Source organism: Aptenodytes patagonicus, chromosome 7 (genome assembly GCF_965638725.1).
Source record: "Aptenodytes patagonicus chromosome 7, bAptPat1.pri.cur, whole genome shotgun sequence".
In the NCBI taxonomy this organism is placed as follows: domain Eukaryota; kingdom Metazoa; phylum Chordata; class Aves; order Sphenisciformes; family Spheniscidae; genus Aptenodytes; species Aptenodytes patagonicus.
Genome location: NC_134955.1, coordinates 53,888,104 through 53,907,568, shown reverse-complemented (window position 1 = coordinate 53,907,568; position 19,465 = coordinate 53,888,104). Strand labels below are relative to the sequence as shown.

At 44.7% G+C, this 19,465-nt stretch overlaps 1 protein-coding gene across 1 annotated transcript in view; it reads right to left on the bottom strand.

Annotated features, from left to right (window-relative positions):
- The window catches only part of KCNK13 (potassium two pore domain channel subfamily K member 13), a 74,599-nt gene extending 62,413 nt beyond the window's left edge, over positions 1 to 12,186 (bottom strand). Inside the window, exon 1 of the mRNA XM_076345264.1 lies at positions 11,850 to 12,186. Within this exon, the coding sequence (XP_076201379.1) occupies positions 11,850 to 12,186 (337 nt within the window). The remainder of the gene's footprint in view (positions 1 to 11,849) is intronic.
- Between the last annotated feature and the right edge of the window lie 7,279 nt (positions 12,187 to 19,465).

Here is a 19,465-nt window from a genome sequence, read left to right as displayed (position 1 = left end):
TGTGCCGAACACCTTGGTTTTAGTTTTGTTTTTTTGAGAATAACAGGGATAATGAATACATACTATCATAGAACCCGGGGAAAAAAGCTCTGGCAGGGGCATAAAAAGCTCATGTCATCCATTCACTGCCCAATGATGGAATTGAAGTTTCCAGCATCATTCTTGCGGGATGTCTGGTTAACCTGCTTGCAAAGGACTCTGGTGATGGAGTCTGTACAGCATTCCTAGGGAGACTGCACAACTGCTTCACTTTACTTAGTGTTAGAAAACTTTTCCTAATGTATAACCTGAATCTTCTTTGTTGCAATTTAAGCCCATTAACCTATGTCCTAGCTGCCATGCACTTCAAGAATAGAGTGTTCAATCCTTCCTGCATCGGATTTTCATATATTATGTTCTCCCTCACTAATTCTCTTCTTTCAGCTGTGCAAGTTCTTTGATTTCTTCTGATTTTTGCATAAGTTCTGTTTTCTAGGTGTCTGATCATACCAATCATTTCCTTCTGGACTGTTTCTAGAAGTGAAGCAGCCAAAATCTGAAAACTGTATTCCAGACAATGCTTCCCAGCACAGCATATAGTGGAAATATTATGCTGCAATATTCCTCATGCATTTCAATGTGATTTAAAAAAAATTTTTTTTACAAAGGCATAGCAACAGTTCTGGACCAGAGACAGGCGCAGGCCCCTGCAGAACCCCATTTGATATATCCTTCTATTCTGACAATGATCCAGTGAAAACTATTCAGTGAATACAATTTCCAGCTGGTTCCCATGCAAATTCATCACAACCACATTTCCTCAGTTTGCTTATCAGATGTGAGGCAATGTCAAAAGTCATGCTAAAGTCAAGATATCAGTTGCTTATTTCTTATCCACAGGGCTCGTTACCTTGTCATACAACAAAATAGACTAAATTTGACAAGATCTAGTTTTGGTAATTTCATGTTGATCATTACTTGACTCCTTGTTTCCATTTTGGTGTTTACAAATAGTTGATCTGATTACCCATTCAAGCAATTTTCAGTGAATTAAGGTTAAGTTGTTTGGGCTATAATTTTCTTTTTTAATTCCTTCCTGTCATCATCCCTTTTTTAAGGACTGGCAAAATGGTTGTCACTGTAAGTTGCCTGGAATTTCAGCCCCTTCCATGAGTTGCCAAAGGGCTCCTTATTGCTTTAGTAATTTCTTCAAATATTCTAGAATGTAGCTGAGATGGCTTAAATGATTTAAAAAGATTGGACAGATTTAGGGATTCTAACCCATTCTTTTACTTTCCCCTTTATCACAAGTGTTAATTGTACCACACATCAGTTCAGAGTTGATCTTTTCAGGAGATGGGTGCAGAAAAAGGCATTAAACATTTCAGCCTTCTTGGAGTCATTGTTGAGAGCTCTTCCTCTTTTCTATACAGCAGACCAGTATTTTTCTTAGTCTTTCTCATCAGTATTGTGTTGATGAATGAGTTCACATCACCCTTGATACCCCTTGCTAATAGCATCATTTTTTGGGAGGCTGGACTTTTTATTCTGTTCCTGTATTTGCATATTATTCCTTTTATTTGTCTTCACTGATATCATTTTCTATCCATTTTCTATATGCTTCCTTCTTGTGACTGAAATCAATAACTAACTTAAAATTTAGACATGTTGGTCTTTTACTACAGTTCCTGTCCTCCTTCTACATTTGGATCACTTGAGCCAGCATCTTTAGTATCTTTTGTCCGAGAAACTGCTAGCCTGCCTTAACTCATTTTTTCTTTAGTTTCGGTTCCTCTGAGATTGCACACTGCAGATCTCTGAGTTTATTAAAAGTTTTGCTCTTGAAATTCCCTGGTTTTCTGTTCTTCCTCCTTCTCCTCTAAAGAATAATGAACTCTGCCACTCTGTGGTCACAGAAGTTGCCTTCTACCCTTCCATTGAAACTAGGATAGAGTCAAATCCCAAAAGGTTTCCTCTTAAGTTGCTTATGTTTCAAAAACCTGCTAGAGAACTTACGCTCATCTCCTAGCACATAAACCACTAAATAGATAAATCCCCTATTGTGGTCAAGTCATGCCCTGGAGAATCTTGCCAGCTCCTCACAAAAAACCTAATCCCAATCTTCTTGAGAGGGTGTAACTGACAAAATTATTTCCTCTACAGACTTCAGAGTGCTTTTAACTACTTACTGATCTTGTTTAAGAGAAAGAGAACCTGTGGCAGAGAAGTTATAGTCAGTGTTGCTAACAGTGGTGTGCTGTTTTGGTTCTGCTACTGCCTGGGTGCCCAACTTTAGATTGCTAGGGTGGGATATATTTCACCTAAATTTCAACACTAATAGTATAAATATCTACCTTTGCACTTGGCACCTCATCCGTTTTTTTCCAGTCAGGGAAGAGGAACGGACACAGTAGAACATATTAATTCATCAGACCTCTTTTAGATATCTTCTGTAAAATTGGATGACTTGAAGATCACTTGAAGACTCTGGCACTAACAGAAGTAACAAAATTTACACAGGAGAACTGACCTGGCCTTTCCCCTAACTTTGTGGGTTACAACCATGTGGTTTAACCTTGTGTTTCAACCAGCGTCCAAGAGAGAACATGCTAGGCTATCACTCCTGTACCTTTTTTAGATCTTGCATGTAAAAGGATTTCCAGGTTGATTTAATTTCATGCTTCCTTTCTATTACATGGTTTGCTTTGTTTGAAGATTTCTACTTTGTTCTGCATATAGCAGAGACTGGTGCCCATTCTGTCATTATAACCACCATTCTCCTTTTCGCATTTTTTCCTATATCTTTGCTTTATGCAGATGTGTCTCATATTACAGAAAGCTTTCAGTAAAAGTTATAGTGAACCCTTTACTTGAGCAGGTAAGTCTTCCAGAGGTGGGGAATATTCTAGTTTTATTAACAGACACAGTCCTAGGCTGGTAGCAATTAAAAGTTACGTGAGTTGACAACTACTTGGTAGTCTCTGTAAAGCACATAAATGGCCTCAGTTTACCTGCAACTTCCCTAAAGCATCAGCCTAAGCACCCCTTATTGGCAAACACAGAAGCAAATTGGGGGGGGGGAGGGGGCGGGCAGTGAGAGAGAGATGAAGGGTGGGAATGGAAAGTGAAGAGCCTTTTGCTCTAGAGATGCCTTTCCTGAAGCACCCTCTCAAGCCCAAGGGAAGGGAACCAGTCCCATCCTCACTCTCAGAGCACACATGTCTTTTAGGCTCTCAGGGCTATCAATGCAGGAGTATTACAATGCATTTTTAAAGATGACCTATAATTAATGAAAGACTTTTTTATATACACTAGACAAAACTTTCTTCTCAAAGTGTCAAAATGAGAGAGGAAACAATCTTCCCTTTAGTTTTTCACTCTGCCAGCTCCCTGCATGCCAAATAAATCTCCTTGTTCTTCACTGCTTCTAATTTCATCGTTTCTGGCTGCTACCCGTTTCCTCTTGCTGTCACAGGGCAAGCCTTGTTGTTCCTCTTTCTTTTGTAGCTCCACTTTTAAGACATCTATTCAGCAAGATATTTTTTATCTTTAACTAAAATCCTCTTTGCAGTCCTCTTAATGCAAATGCTACATTATTTGGAAAAAAACCAACAACCCTGTTCTGTTCTATTTACACAATGAAGGCCAGCAGGATTGTCTCAATACCTTCTGAAAAAACAGCCTCCAAAGCAATCAGTGTAACAAATTTTTTATAGAATCATAGAATGGTTTGGGTTGCCAGGGTCCTTGAAGATCATCTAGTTCCAACCCCCCTGCCATGGGCAGGGACATCCTTCACTAGATCAGGTTGTTCAAAGCCCCATCCAACCTGGCCTTGAACACTTCCAAGGATGGGGCATCCACAACTTCTCTGGGCAACCTGTTCCAGTGCCTCACCACCCTCATAGTGAAGAATTGCTTCCTTACAGCTAATCTAAATCTACCCTCTTTCAGTTTAAAGCCATTACCCCTTGTCCTACCACTACATGCCCTTGTACAAAGTCCCTCTCCAGCTTTCTTGTAGGCACCCTTCAGGTACTGGAAGGCTGCTAGAAGGTCTCCCCGGATCCTTCTCTCCTCCAGGCTGAACAATCCCAACTCTCTCAGCCTGTCTTCATAGCAGAGGGGCTCCAGCCCTCTGATCATCTTTGTGGCCCTCCTCTGGACTCACTCCAACAGGTCCATGTCCTTCTTATGTTGGGGGCCCCAGAGCTGAATGCAGTACTCCAGGTGGGGTCTCACCAGAGTGGAGCAGAGGGGCAGAATCACCTCCCTCGACCTGCTGGCCACGCTTCTTTGGATGCAGCCCAGGATACGGTTGGCTTTCTGGGCTGCCAGCGCACATTGCCGGGTCATGTTGAGCTTCTCAACAACCAACACCCCCAAGTCCTTCTCCTCAGGGCTGCTCTCAATCTGTTCTCTGCCCAGCCTGTATTTGTGCTTGGGATTGCCCCGACCCAGGTGCAGGACCTTGCATTTGGCCTTGTTGAATTTCATGGGGTTCGCACGGGCCCACCTCTCAAGCCTGTCAAGGTCTCTCTGGATGGCATCCCTTCCCTCCAGCGTGTCAACCACACCACACAGTTTGGTGTCATCAGCAAACTTGCTGAGGGTGCACTCGATCCCACTGTCCATGTCACCGACAAAGATGTTAAATGTTTTCATTTTGTTTCTTGTATATCTGTGAAATATTTCAAAGCAAAATGTTCCCTTCTAAATTTCATGTCCTTGCTCAATGTTACTTACTCAGTCAGATGCACTCTTCACTTTTAAATTATCACCATTCAGTTGTTGATACATGAATTACTGCAATGACATTTTTATGAAGCTGTTTCTTGTATACTATTTCTGCTCATTAGAATTCCTAGTTCTCTGCACTGAAACTATGAGATCTTTGAATATTTTATCATCGTGGAAACTAATTATCATTTTTTAAAGTATGCCAAAAGGAAAAGGACAGCAGACATGACATTCAGTAACCTCTATTCCACCTTTTCAGGCTACAAGTGGAATATGTTTGTCAAGTCAGTCACTGCAGGATGTGGTAGATTCAAAGGGAAAGAGAGAGTAGGTGTCACACTAACTCAAGCAGTCATGACCTGCGTTGACATTTGGGGTATTCCTATCCTTCTGGCTGCTCTACAATAGAAGAAAGCAGGGAAACCATCAATATGTTACCTTCAACAGAGCTTGTTGGAATTAACTGCTTTATTTCTAATTGTTTATCTGAAAGAGAATCTGAACAGCCTGGTGCAATCTTTGTGCTTCTGCTGATGCGTATGGCAAGATCACAAAAAGTACTTTATAACCAGGAAAGGACTCAGAGGCTTAGTGGCTCCAGGAATGTAATCTAGTCCTTGCATGCTCTGGTTCTGTACATCGTACCAGGGAGAAGGTAGGCACCTCAGAAGGGTATCTGAAACAGCCCCCATGCCAAACAAGTTCTTCACAGGAATGTCTCCATCACTGAGAGCAGCCTTGGTGAAAAGCATCTTGGAATCAGTAAAGGATCCGTAAAACTGAAAATTATGTACACATCGCCCTCCACTAAATGTAGCCTTCATCAAGAACAGCCAGAACGAGAGCGCCGTGGTCAAAGCAGGGAACCAAAACACAAACTCCCCTTCTTGCGGCAGAACTTTAATCACTATGCTTTTATTCAACAGCTGCATGCCACTGTTTTTAAGAAAAAGAGGGGTCTCTAAAAGAAAACGTATAGGGGGTTGCATTTGGGACAGGATTCAGGGTCTGATGGTGTCTTCTGAAGTTCATGATTAGGCAACTGACATTCAGGGACAAGAATGACAATAGACTTTATGGGCATAAAACTGAGTGTAGCCTCTCTGAGTCAACGAATGGTTTTATTCTCACTGTTGGGCTGGATAAAGTGAAGCAGAGAGATGACACACTTTATTAATGAATGAGGGGCACAGCTAGGAGCATAACTAGAAGCACTGACTTGCATTGCTTTCCTCTAAATGGTAGGACACACTTGCCGCATATGCACAACTTTCTTGAAGCATCGGCTCACCAAGAGGAAAGAGAAGACCAGAATCTAGGATTAGAAAAATCCAGAAACTGAATGAATTTATGAAAAAGAAAACACTAGCTTCTGTGAGCTTATCTCATTGTCCCACCTGGGATTACAGAGCCCTGGTTATGGCTCAGTGGCTAAAGCACGTCCTTTTGAATTATTAGGGCTGCTTGCAGCATAAACAATATTTAAAGGAGAAAAATGTTAGCTAGGAGAACAACACACCTTGTGCTGTACAAGTTCAAATATTTCAGGCATGATACGGTTAGATAATGGCACATCTTTTGGTCTCTGTGACACCAGGAGTAAGCTTGGCCCTTGGCCCCAGGTAGAGCATTTGGTGCAGTTGCCACCCTTTGTTCACTCTACATATGGTAAAGACAGGGTGATCTGAAGGCTACAAGCAGTACCCCAGCTCTCTGGTTGTAATGACCTTGGTGGTTTGCTGGGCATTATCCCACACACACACTTTTTTTTGCACAGCTGTAACTCCACTCAGCAGTAGGTACTGCATTTACACAGGTGAAAATGAGAAAACCGGCACTTTCTCTGACATTGATCAGTACTCCCTCTTTCACTCCACGACAGACTGCTGTAAGGCGGACAGTGTGGCTGTCTCACCCTATGTAGATTTCCCTGTTAGTAAATGACACTCCCATCAGCAATCCCCTCGAGGCTGCTTAAAGAAGATCCCGTGACTCCTTCTACCCCTTCTGTACAATACGCTGTGTGGTTTCTCATTACTCTCTACTGTAAAAATCTCACCCTTCGCTCCAGGAAATTTTGCCTCTTGGGCCTCAGGTAATGCATTGGTGGACAAATCTCTTTTCTCACCTTGCACCAAGACTTTACACCTCCAACCCAACAGGCTGCAGCTTCTTACAGAGAAGGATGCAATTTTTGAGAATTTCTCCAGAAAATGTACCTCATTTTGTGAAGATGATACAATTTCCTCCTTTGCCTCACTGCTTATAAACAGTTCACACAGAAAAGACAAGAGGCAACGGGCACAAATTGAAATACCATTTCAATACATTTTCAAATTCCATTTGAACAGTGGTTTGTTTTTTTTTTTTTTTTTTACTTTTACTGTGAGAGTGGTCAAATACTGGCACAGGTTGCCCTGAGAGCTTATGGAGTCTCCATCCATGGAGATATCCAAACCCCGACAGTACGTGGCGCTAAGCAGCCTGCTGTGGCTGACCCTGCTTGGAGTGCGGGGGTTGGACTAGATGATCTCCAGAGATCCCCTTCAACCTCCACCAGCCTGTGAAAAGCGCAGCCAAATCATACATCAGTTTCAGGAGTTGCTTCAGGCTATGCCTTTATGACAAGATACTTTTTATTCCATTTACAGTTAAAATAAACAGCTTTTAATCAAGATCATAATACGGGCTGGGGTGGGCATAGATGTTGGTTGTTTTGGTTTTTTTTTTAAAGAAAAAGGAAACAAAGTCCTTTCAATTTTCTTAAGTTATTCAAAGAAAAACAGCTGTACATGAGATAAGGGTGTCCTGATGCATTGATAAATTCTTCATTTGATGCAACTGAAGTCAATAACAGTTTTTTTTCCAATGGTTTCAAAGAGCAGAGAAGGATCTAGATGCTGCAAATATCCCAGTATACTAATGCTCTGTATTGCTCAAGGGTAGTAGTGTCCACCTATTCCCAGTGGAATTGAGGGTGCCCATGTGGCTCTCACGAAGGATAAGCAGTGATACAATGCATAGATCTTCAAACAGCTAGGCAGCAGCTCCCTACCTCTTAGAGGCACTACTGTCCCAAGGTACCACAGAGGTCCTTAGGTATCAGAGTGCCTGCTGATGACTGCCACCTTACAGTCTAATCCTGCTGAACACCCAGAGCCTACCAAATGCTGTACCCCCCTGTATAAGCCACATAAACATTCACTGAAGTGCAAATTGGGACTTACATCTTGTTTTACTTTCTGGTCTGCAGAATGTTTTATTAGTCTATGCAAAGTGGAAGAGTTTCAACAGAAAACACTGAGAGTCCCGGCTTAAAATTATTCCCCAGACCGGTGGTCCGGGCACTCGGCTGAGACACGGGGATGTTGCTTCAAGTCCTTGCTGAGAAAGAAGTTGCTTTGACCTCTCACATCCTGAGACAGTACTACTACCACCCCATTTCTAGGCAAAAGGGACACTACATTATGTGACAAAGGGCTGATCGGAAACCAAAGTGGGCTTATGGAGGAGCACACTACACACATGTGGGCTCCTCCCTGCGGGTTAGAGTTAGGCACCTGCCTTCATGGGATGGAGAGGCTTCAACCCCATCTTCTTCCTTGGGGTCACCTCCTGGCTAGTCTAGGTAGTCTCTCAGCTGGGCAGGTATTTGTGGTTACCTTCTTACATTCCTAATGTTGCCACTTACTGTATAGGTAACCTTAGTGCTGGATCACACCAAGCAAAAGACACATCAAAACTAGGAGTTACAGGCTGAGCACTGGTAGGAATAAACCCTTCTATGGATCAAACTCTAAATTACTAAACTGAGAAAAAACAAATTATTTATTTTTTAGTAGTTCAGCTCTGTTTAGCTTTGTATTTTCTTGACAAATGAAAATAGCCTAGTTATATTTAGTTTTGACCTCTTGACTTGATGCACTGATATCATGCTCCAATATCTATGTGACAAACATTTTATGTGAATCTTAATTAAAAAGACAGTATTATTCCCTTAGATATTGTAAAACTCCCTTCTTTCCTCTGAAAGCCAAAACCACATATTGCTCTTTCTTTCTAGCTAAAGTACAGAAAGCAGTTAATGCTACAGGTAATGTTTGAGTGATGCTTTAGCAGTACTTCAAAGTGGCTAGGTTCACCTTATTTACTGCAGAAGAAATAAATTTACTCTGCTGGAGTAGCAAAGTAATTTCAACTATGCAAAAGAGAAAAAAAAGATGTTTACAAAAGAAATAAAAGATGACTGCTTTTACAACAATTTACCTGCTAAATCAAAAGCTTCTGTACCAGCCCATAGTACTGAGTGTAGAAGATTAGCTGATATTAGGAATATGCCATAAAAGCACCTATTCCTGAAAAAGTGCTTTTAACTGAAGGCACCAAATTTTGTTTAGCTGTAGAAATGTATATAGACACCAGAAGTACAGACTGAAAAACACATGAAATAATCCTTCCACTTTCCTCGGAACTAGCAAGGTTGCAGCTGGAGTAATACATTAATTTTGGGGCACCGTACTGGGGCATGAAAGAAGGTGTGGACCATTTGGGAAGGGCTGAGAGAGCGCAAAAATATTGATTTGAGATGTGTAAACCAAATCTATTGTTAGGACCCCAATACGGTTGACAAAATGAGTGTGTGGTTGCAGAGCCTGCAGGAGAATGCTCCTGCATGGCACAGCTGAGGGGATCTGGCCGAAGCACAAGAGTCTTGTGAATGTCTGGAGAGCCCAGCCCGCAGCACAAGCTAAGAGCTGAAACACACAGTCTCACAAAGCAGCAATACTAATGAGAAGGTTAAGAAAGAGGGATGCCATTGATATGACTGAAGGAGTGCAATGCCACCCACCAGATCAAGAAAGAATGATGCAATTGATAAAACACACTGATAAAGTGACACGATTGATAAGACTGAGAAAGAGCAATGCCAGGTCAAAAGAAGGGACAGGATGTAAGTCGCCAAAGCCTAAAGACCATACACAATCTGAAGGAAAAAGGGTTCTCAAGAACATTTTCTGCAGAAACATTAATGGAGCTCTAAATTGTGGGCAACGGAAATCAGCAAGCCAGGAAATTACCAGTAAGTGTGAGTGGATAAGTGGATGCTTGTGTTTGCAAGCAGCTACAGTTAATAAGACCACAGATACCCTTCTCTCCTTAACAATCTCATTTATATAAGATAAATATTAATGTTAAGAACCACTGGCATCAGTTAATACACGTGAGAAGTAACTGTATCACTGCAAAGGGGGGTTACAACATCGTGGCTTTCTGAATTGAAAGAAGACTGAAGGGACACATGACAAGGGTCTTTGAGTACCTAAGAGGCCATTCTCTAGGTATGAAGGATGGTAAAACAAAAATAATGCAAGTCACTGAACTGCAGTAAGGTAGACATCAGGAAAACCTTTTTTTCTGATGAGGATAATAATGCACAAGGCTGGATTCCTTGTGGAAGTTGTGGGATCTCCAACGGTGCAGGTTTGAAATGGCAGCTTGGACAAACATCTATCAGGAAAAATAAAGTTGCATATAATTGACCTCCTCTAGGAACAGGGGTGGACCAGGTGGACTTTGGAGATCTGGTCCCAGCTCTCTTCACTACGATTTTATGGCTGCAGCAAAGGTTAGCATCAACACTGTATTTTGATCATACAAGAAGCACACCTTAAAGGGAGATGTTACAATGGCAAACAAACTACAGCAGTTCGCAAAAATGGTCTTAACAATGTTAAAAGTTACTTTAAATTACCAGTTCAGCAGAACATTTAAGCATAGTTCCTGGGTCTTACAGACTTAAGGTCTAAGGACACAGAACACCCAAATCTCGATGCCCCAAGGAAATATAAAACCAGCCCAAATACAGCTTTCACAACAAAATTAACTCCTAAGAAACTCAGCATTAGGGAGAGGTTGAGCAGAACCACTGGAAAGCGTCAGGTATTCTGCAAACTACAGGACAGCACACCCTCACACGTCCCACGTAAAGCAAGGCATCTCAAAACTCCTCTTCAGGAAACAAGTGCTAATGGAGATTTCCTGAAGAATTGTTGTTGGTAATTAAACAATCATTCCCCAGTGTGCGTTTCACACGTGGAGGGAGACTGATGTGAATTGGAGATACAATTACCAAGATTTAGTGACCCCATTTGTCACAGTGGTAAATGCACACAAGATTGCCCGTCTTTAACTAAAGCAAGCTCCGTTTCTCCGGGGCTTTTAGCTGTCCGCAGCCGCCTGAACGAAGCCTTTCTGTTGACACCCGTGGGCTCCCTGGGGTGCTTATGTCGGTTCCTGGTGCCGTCCCTCTTCATCTTAATGTACTCTCGTCAGCCCCCTCGGAATTTCTATTCAGTATCACCTTCCCCCGAAGGCTCCTTCAACCTGAATAAACTTGGGTTTATTCACAAACGAGATAAGCAGCGCCCACCGACTTGTTGATTCTGCCTCAGAAAGCCGGAAGAGCAAAAAGCCGAGCGGTTTGAAACCCAACCTTTCCAAGTTGTGCACTTTGCAGCTGGACACTACAAAATCTGTTTTATCGTTCTTGTTCAGACCAGACTAGATCCTCAGAAAGGTGCCTTCTGAGCTTACAGCCTATGAAGCCACCTACCTCCAGATCTAGGATTTGCTATAATAAGATTTCCCAGAATTTAAAGACATACAGCGTTTGTTTAAAGCTTTTGGCTTGGGGTGCGACTGTTCTCTCACAACGTCTGCCACCGCATGCCGAGGCCAGGTTCCTCCGCGCAGGCAAGCGAAACTCCCGGGGGCAAGTCTGGCAGCCGCTGCCCTGCCCGCCTTGAGCACAGCGCCCGGAGAGCGAGCAGCCAGCCGGGCCGCCGGCGCTCGGGCTTCCAAACGCTTCTGGGGCGCTTAATAGGAGAGCGCTTTCCGCAAGCGTGGTGCTTCCCGCGGCAGTGCCTCTTTGGCAGGAGGAGGGGAAAAAAGGAGCAGCGAGGAGACAGGACCATGCCCGGCACCGGCACGAAGCCCGCTGTAAGCCCGGGGAGCTGGGGAGGAGAGAGGGGGCTGCGCATCCCCGACCACCCTCGCCTCGCCTCGCCCCGCCGCCGCCGCCCCGGCCCCCGCCCGTCCCTCCGCGGCCGCTGGCGGCTCCCGCCGCTCACCTATAGTGGAGACGACGGTGCCCACGAAGTAGAAAGCGCCGGTGAAATCCCATCGGGGCCGGATGTCATCGACGCGGATGCCGGCCACGCTGGCCTCCTCGTACTCCCGGAGGAAGTGCCGGAGCTCGGCGCGGCTGAGGTTGTGGCGCCGGGTGAAGTTCTCCAGCCGCTCCTCCCAGCGCTCCTTGGCCTCCCGCTCTGTGGGCAGCTCGATGGCCGAGAAGACGGCGGCGCCGCACAGCATGTACAGCACGATCAGCACCGCCAGCAGGAGGAACCGCGCGTTGTCCGCGTTCAGGCGACCCGCGCTGGAGCAGCAGCCGCCGCGACACGCCATCCTCCGCCCCGCGGGACCGGGCTGCCGCGCCGCCACGCTACGTCGGGGCCCTCCCGCCGCCGCCGGGCATCACGGCGCCGCCCGCCAGGCGTGCGCCGGGCCGCGGCCGCAGAGCTCAGGGTGCCGCGGAGCCCGGCGGCGGCGAGCGGCGCTCCCGGGAGCCGGCCGGCACCTCCGCCCCGAGGGCACGGCGCTGCCCCGCCGCGCCCGGCACGGCACCGCGGCGGACGGGCTTCGGGCTGCGGCGCATCCTGCGGGCGAGGGAACCGCCCGTCCCGGCCCGGCCCGTCCCCTCCCGTCCCGCAGAGCCCCTCACTCCCGCCGCGTCCCGCGCCGGGCTCCCGTCTCCGCCAGTTTCATATCCTCTTCCTTCCCCCGCCCCGAGCACGTCGGAGCGGGGCGCAGGGACAGGCACCGCCAGGCGCCTCCTGCCTGCCGGGGGGGCGAGGCGGGACCGGCGGCAGCTCGCCTCGCCGCCCTCCCCCGCCGCCGTGGGGCACCTCCGCCCCGGTCGGCGGGGGGCGGCTGCCCCCGACCCCGGGCCGCCCACGCCATGGCCACCGGGGAGCCGCGGGCCGGGCCGCGCCCCTGAGGGAAGCTCCCCTCAGCCGAGGCGCGGCCGCCACTCGGAGCGAGGCCGCCGCCCCCGAGGCTCTCCCCGGTGCTCCGGGCAGGGCAGGGCGGGGAGGGGCGGGCCGGCACCTGGCAGGGCGGGCCGCCGGAGGGCGGCTGCCCCGCGGCCTCCACCCCTCAGAGGGGCGGGGGGCTGCCCGCCCAGGGCCTGCGGCCTTCCCGCCCGCTGGGGGCTGCCGTCCGCCCCGTCCTTGGCCCAGGCCCGGGGCCGTGGGGCTGAGGAGCGCTGTGCCGCCCGGGGTAACGGGGCCTCGTACAGAGAGCAGGAGTAAAAATCTGCAGTTAATGGTATGTCCCTACTATCAAAGCAAGAAAAATTACTCCCTTTTGCCAAAAGAGGGCACCTCTTTCTCTACAGGTCTGGTTACTGGTTGCCTTCTGGGCGAGTTGCTATATCTCCATCCTCCCAACACTGGACAGTCGAAGGGAAATTGCGCGTGGAAGACAGAGGCAGCTCTCCAACCGCAATGTGTGTAAAAATGCGTTATTTTCAGGGTCAAAGAGCTCTCGATCCAAACCTTCTGGAAAAATCATTGTTACTATAAAAAGAAAAAGCTAAACTCAGCAATATCTGGCAATTACTACAGTGCTGAATTCTACTTTAAAATGATTGGGGGCTGGAATTCAGCTCTGTAAAACATATTAGTATATAAACTTTCTTTCCAGTGAAAGACAACCTACGTATATTCTATTTTAGCAAGCAGGTTAATGAAGTATTACTACAACATTTACTTCCCCCCCCATTTTGTATTAATTATGTTGCAGTTAAAATGCAATGAGAACTAACGGTAAGATCTTAGTAGTTACAAATCTCCCTTTATGGTAGATAATCGTATACTTAGTATAAGAGCCATTGATGGTCTCACAGCCTGAGGTGTGTTTGCATCTTGGGTATTGGTCTGACTTCTGGGGCTGGACTGTGGGCAGTTCTGTGCCGGTGTTCAAGAGAGCATCACCAACTGCATGGCAACGAATCTGCACGGCACAGAGAGAAGCCAAGTCCTTTTCGCATGTTGCACAGTAAACCAACAGCCGAGGATGAATGGGATTCATGCTTCCTCTTTGTTTTTTCCTATTAGTTGTTATTCATAGGTGATACATAATGCATCATGTTGCAGGATTTTATTCCCTCTTCATTAGTCTTCAGCACAGACTGACATATAACAATTAAAATTAGCAGCATTAAACAGCCAAAAAAAAGAGGAAGACGAGATGCCAGTCAAACTAACCAGATTCTGTGCCAAGTGCTAAAGGTTGCCACATGCTTCCATAAAAAATGTTGGTGTATCTTTAAAATTATTGATAGTTCCTATTAGAGGAACACCTCCCCCCCCATATTTCCCTGCTTTGCCAGTCTTTGCCAGCCAGAAAGAAGATGGATCTAAATCAGTGCTCTCCCAGCCAGCAGAGGCAGCAGAACTGACTGAGCACCCTCAGTTCACACTGAAGTCTCCATCCGTCGAAGTCGTTCTTGGGTGGCTTGGATTAGCACAGTGGGAACAGGAGCCTTTAACTGCTTGCAACCATAACATCAATGTGATTGCCCAAAGGAATGTGAAGAACAATCACATTATCTAAAGAATTATCCAAGGAAAATTATTCAAGGATATTGAGTTCCTCCTATTATTTACACATTATTTTGTTAGTGAGGAATGGTTATTTTTGTGTTGGTCTTGGGCATAGAGGGAGCATTACATTAACGCAGGTAAGAACATCTGGCACGGTTTTGAAAGACAAGTATACTACTGTCACTGGGCATCAAAAATTGCAATCTCCCTTAATTTGTCAAATCTGATCTTCACCAAACTAAAACACTAGAAAGGACATGCAGTGATTTAATCTCTTGAGAAAGTGGCTTTTTAAGGACATGCTCCCTATTAAGGGATAGAGCCAGTGTGAGTTGATATTGACTGCAATCCTGAAGTAGAAAATGAGAAGATGGCTGGCAAGTATCACAGGTGTGGCACCTTTTATTGTTTTAAGCTCTTTTTCTTCCTTTACTTCCCTTGTTTTAATTAAGATACTTATTCTAAAGAATACTTTCTTGTAAAAAAGGTCACTATTCCCATTGCTCTTGGGTAGATAGCTGGAAAAACTTGAGTGTGTGGAGAGCACGAACAGTGTAATGATGCAGTCACCCATTCAGAGCATTTAAGTAAGGTTGAATAAAAAAATGCAATGTGTTCACTGGCATAAGGAAAAAAAAAGTTACCTTTTAGTTTCAGGTAAAAAAAAGGTTAAACACATTGCTGACATTTAAATTAACCCCAAATTGAAGTTAACAACTTGTGAGCCCAAGCACTGAATGCATTGTCATTAACCTCAGTACAGTCACTTGTGGCATCACTATCAGGAAACCTGCTACGTTTGCCCTACCCCTCAGCACCACAAGCACACAGCTCCCTAGTGTCTATGTGTGCAGGTATTCAGTGACAAAAAGGTCAGTGGTGGTGAGGCTTAGCACAATTGTAAATAGTAGAAAAAAATCAATGTATTTACTAGTTCTGTTGATAATATTAAATGAGAACGCTGTAATTAAGAAAGCTGCAGTCACTGAGTACCCTAGTAACAATTACCAACAAATGTCCGGTCATTTGTTGGTAACAACAACAGAGCTATTATTAATGCATCTGCAAATTACTTGGAAGACTCACACAGAGATTTAGTTACTCTCTCTCATCGACAGTGTCAGTGCTTTTTAGTTAAACATCTACTTTGGAAGTGATAAGCTGGTACACTTAACTAAAATGCACTGCTTATCTTCGGAGAAGCTATGGGAGAGCTGCAATTTACTCCTGAGCAAATTTTATACATAATGAAACATCTTGCTAGAGCAGCAAAGAAACCAGCCTTTTATTACCTTTGATGCTGAACAAAACTTCTTCTGGAACTTAATCACCTCAATGTTAACAAATGAATTTGAAAAAAAATCCCAAAACTTCATGAACATGTGACACTTGGGGCATCTAGAGTAGGCTAAACTTTTCAACATCCCTGTTGCTTTGCTAAAAGTTTCAAAGAGATTGCGTCTTTGGGGGAGTCCTACTGAATGTGAAGTAAGGAATCATAGAATCATTGAATCATTTAGGTTGGAAAAGACCCTTAAGAACATCGAGTCCAACCATTAACCTAGCACTGCCAAGTCCACCACTGAACCATGTCCCTAAGCACCACATCTACACGTCTTTTAAATACCTCCAGGGATGGGGACTCAACCACTTCCCTGGGCAGCCTGGTCCAATGTTTCACCACTCTTTCAGTAAAGACATTTTTCCTCACGTCCAATCTAAACCTCCCCTGGGCGCAACTTGAGGCCATTTCCTCTTGTCCTGTCGCTTGTTACTTGGGAGAAGAGACCGACACCCACCTCGCTACAACCTCCTTTCAGGTAGTTGTAGAGAGCGATGAGGTCTCCCCTCAGCCTCCTTTTCTCCAGGCTAAACAACCCCAGTTCCCTCAGCCGCTCCTCAGAAGACTTGTTCTCCAGACCCCTCACCAGCCTCGTTGCCCTTCTCTGGACACGCTCCAGCACCTCAACGTCCTTCTTGTAGTGAGGGGCCCAAAACTGAACACAGGATTCGAGGTGCGGCCTCACCAGTGCCGAGTACAGGGGCACGATCACTTCCCTACTCCTGCTGGCCACACTATTTCTGATACAGGCCAGGATGCCATTGGCCTTCTTGGCCACCTGGGCACACTGCCGGCTCATATTCAGCCAGAATGTTGCTTTTTGCCTTTATGTAGTGTACTCATCCATCACAAAGCAGAAGATGCTTAGCAATAAAGACGACTGAACCTGGCTGTATAAAAGAGATTTTCAGGAATGAGAAATCTGAAAACTTTTTCCATCTCTTTCACATCAGTTACTAAAGTGTGGCCGAAAATCATAGTCCAGTCTTCTTGGGGAATTCAATATTTCATTTATACTTAGAGAATACCCTATAGGGGTATTTTTATTTGAAGATATTTGCAAATTAAATTTTATAATTGGGAAAGTGAGGCAGAGATAGACAGGGCTTAAAAGTCCCTACAAGGGATTCCTCAAGAGCTGTCCTCAAGAACAACATCCACTTTTGGAAGCCACTTTGCATTTGCATGCTGTTTATCTTCCAGCATTTCAACAGGTAAGAAAACCATGGTCGGGTTGATAGCTTAGTTTTCCAAACTGCATAACAAACAACAACAAGTCAGAGCAAAGGTTTTTGTTTATTCATGCTTATTGGTACTAGAACCATGTATGGTAGTGATTTGCATGTTAAGGGAGAAACAGAGACAGACAAATCAACTTGTGTAAAGTCAGAAAAAGTCAGTAAAAGGACCCAGGAGCCCCCTTGCATTCCTCCATTCTAGGCAATGGAAAATACTTTCAATTAAAGGATGAACTTTTTACTCTGATTAATACAACAGGGTCACAATACCTTGAAAGCACTGCAGCAACATTTAGAAAGCAGTAACTGGGCATTAGTTTGAGTAGAGATACAATTTTGATAAAGGGAGAAGCAGAAAAGCTGATATATTACAAAAATTAAAAAAGCAAAGAATATAAAGACTGTAGATTAACACAAGAACTTATTTCTCTGAATTTAGACCGCTCCTTTCAGACTCCAGTACTTTTTGCTATGTTTCTTTCTTTTGCCCTTCAGGATGCCAGTAACAGTTGCTCAAATTAAAAGAAACTCTTGAGGTAAGAGAGAGGGAATGGTGTGACTACTGTCAGTGCTTGGCTAAAATTCTGACATCCTGGGCCACAGTGATTATTTCCACAGCCATAAAATGTCAGCAACTTTACTGACGTCAGTAGAAATGTCTGGGAGATTAGGTAGCATCTAGCATTATAAAGAACATTACATCTCCATTCTAGCTTTTTCAAATACACACATTGGGTGGCCAGAGTATGTCACAGCGAGTATCTATATATTACATTAATCTACTGATTTCAATATTCAGTTCTTGGTATCACATCTCTCTTCATTAATTTTCATTTACTTGGAATTTTTTGTGCAGTAATTTCTGTTAATACGTTCATATTTGTTTACTGGAAGGCAGGCTGGAATTTCAAAACCATAGAAAGCCTTAGCAGAATGTCCTGGTTTTGGCAGGGATAGAGTTAATTTCCTTCCTAGTAGCTGGTACAGTGCTGTGTTTTGGATTTAGGGTGAGAACAAAGTTGATAACGCACCGATGTTTTAGTTGTTGCTAGGTAATGCTTACACTAGCCAAGGACTTTTCAGCTTCCCATGCTCTACCGACTGAGAAGGCTGGAGGTGCACAAGAAGCTGGGAGGGGGCACAGCCAAACTGGCCAAAGGGACATTCCATACCACGTGACGTCATGCTCAGTACATAAACTGGGGAAAGCTGGCCGGGGGGGCCGCTGCTCGGGGACTGGCTGGGCATCGGTCGGCGGGTGGTGAGCAATTGCACTGTGCATCACTTGCTTTGTATATTCTTTTATTATTACTATTTTATTTTATTTCAATTATTAAACTGTTCTTATCTCAACCCATGAGTTTTCTCACTTTTACTCTTCCGATTCTCTCCCCCATCCCACTGGGGTGGAGTGGGTGGGTGGCTGTGTGGTGCTCAGTTGCCAGCTGAGGTTAAACCACGACACAGAAGAAAGTACAAGGAATTAACCTATCACTGATTGCTGAAAAAAGCACATTGACACATTTAGGAAAGCCACCAAATGAGACAGGTGTAATATTGTTGCACGTTTGCACACCTAGCATGGAACAAAACGCATGGTACCTTTTACGCCTTTTTACCTTCTGTGATGCTGGATTTAATCTCAAGTGCGGTGAAAAGACTCTAGATAGTTAATAAGAAACTGCACAATGCTATGCTGCCCTTGACAGAAGATTTAACCTTTTCAGAATCACAAGCAACCACCAAGTTTCCTTCCTTGTCCCAGGAGGGAGTAAACTGGTATTATCCCATTATGTTAATGGCTACAGCAATGCAGTCCAATATTGAAGTGCCATTGTGAAACCAAATTTCCAGTTATCCACCTTGATCTCTCTTTCTGCAGGGTGTATGGCAGCTCTGCAGAGTTTGCTTCCCTTCCGTGCTCTGAACTCTCTGAGGGATGGTTTGTAACACCAGTATGGGACCTTGTACAGCTGGGGGTTAGGAGTCAGTTGAGCTTTCACAAAACATAACCAATTGCATTAGCCATTCAAATTGGCTAGGGCTTGATCAAATTGTTTTAGCTATTTAGGCACAGAAGAATGCACTACTTCCTTCTTTACAACCTAATTAGCAGCAGCGCAGAAATGTATGCACGTTGTTTGCACCAGCATGTATTGGTATGCATTAACAATAAACTCTTACTCTGTTGTAATGGAAAGCACTTAATTTTGAAGGGGCACCAGAACCGATTCATTCTCAGCAGTAGCAAGAGAAAGTAACAGCAATTTATTGAGTAAAAAAGATGTTGTGCTGAATAACAATTACTTCTACAGACAATGCTATTGCCTTTTTTTTTAAATTCGAACTACCTTTTAAAAATAAAGAAGCACACGAGTCTCAAACGTAAATATCACTTTAACCAAAGATCCCAGAGTCAAATCCAGTTCCCTATGTCAGACATTCTGCCGTGGGTTAGACTAATTTGTCTGTTTTCTCCTTCTCTTTACTCATAGTTC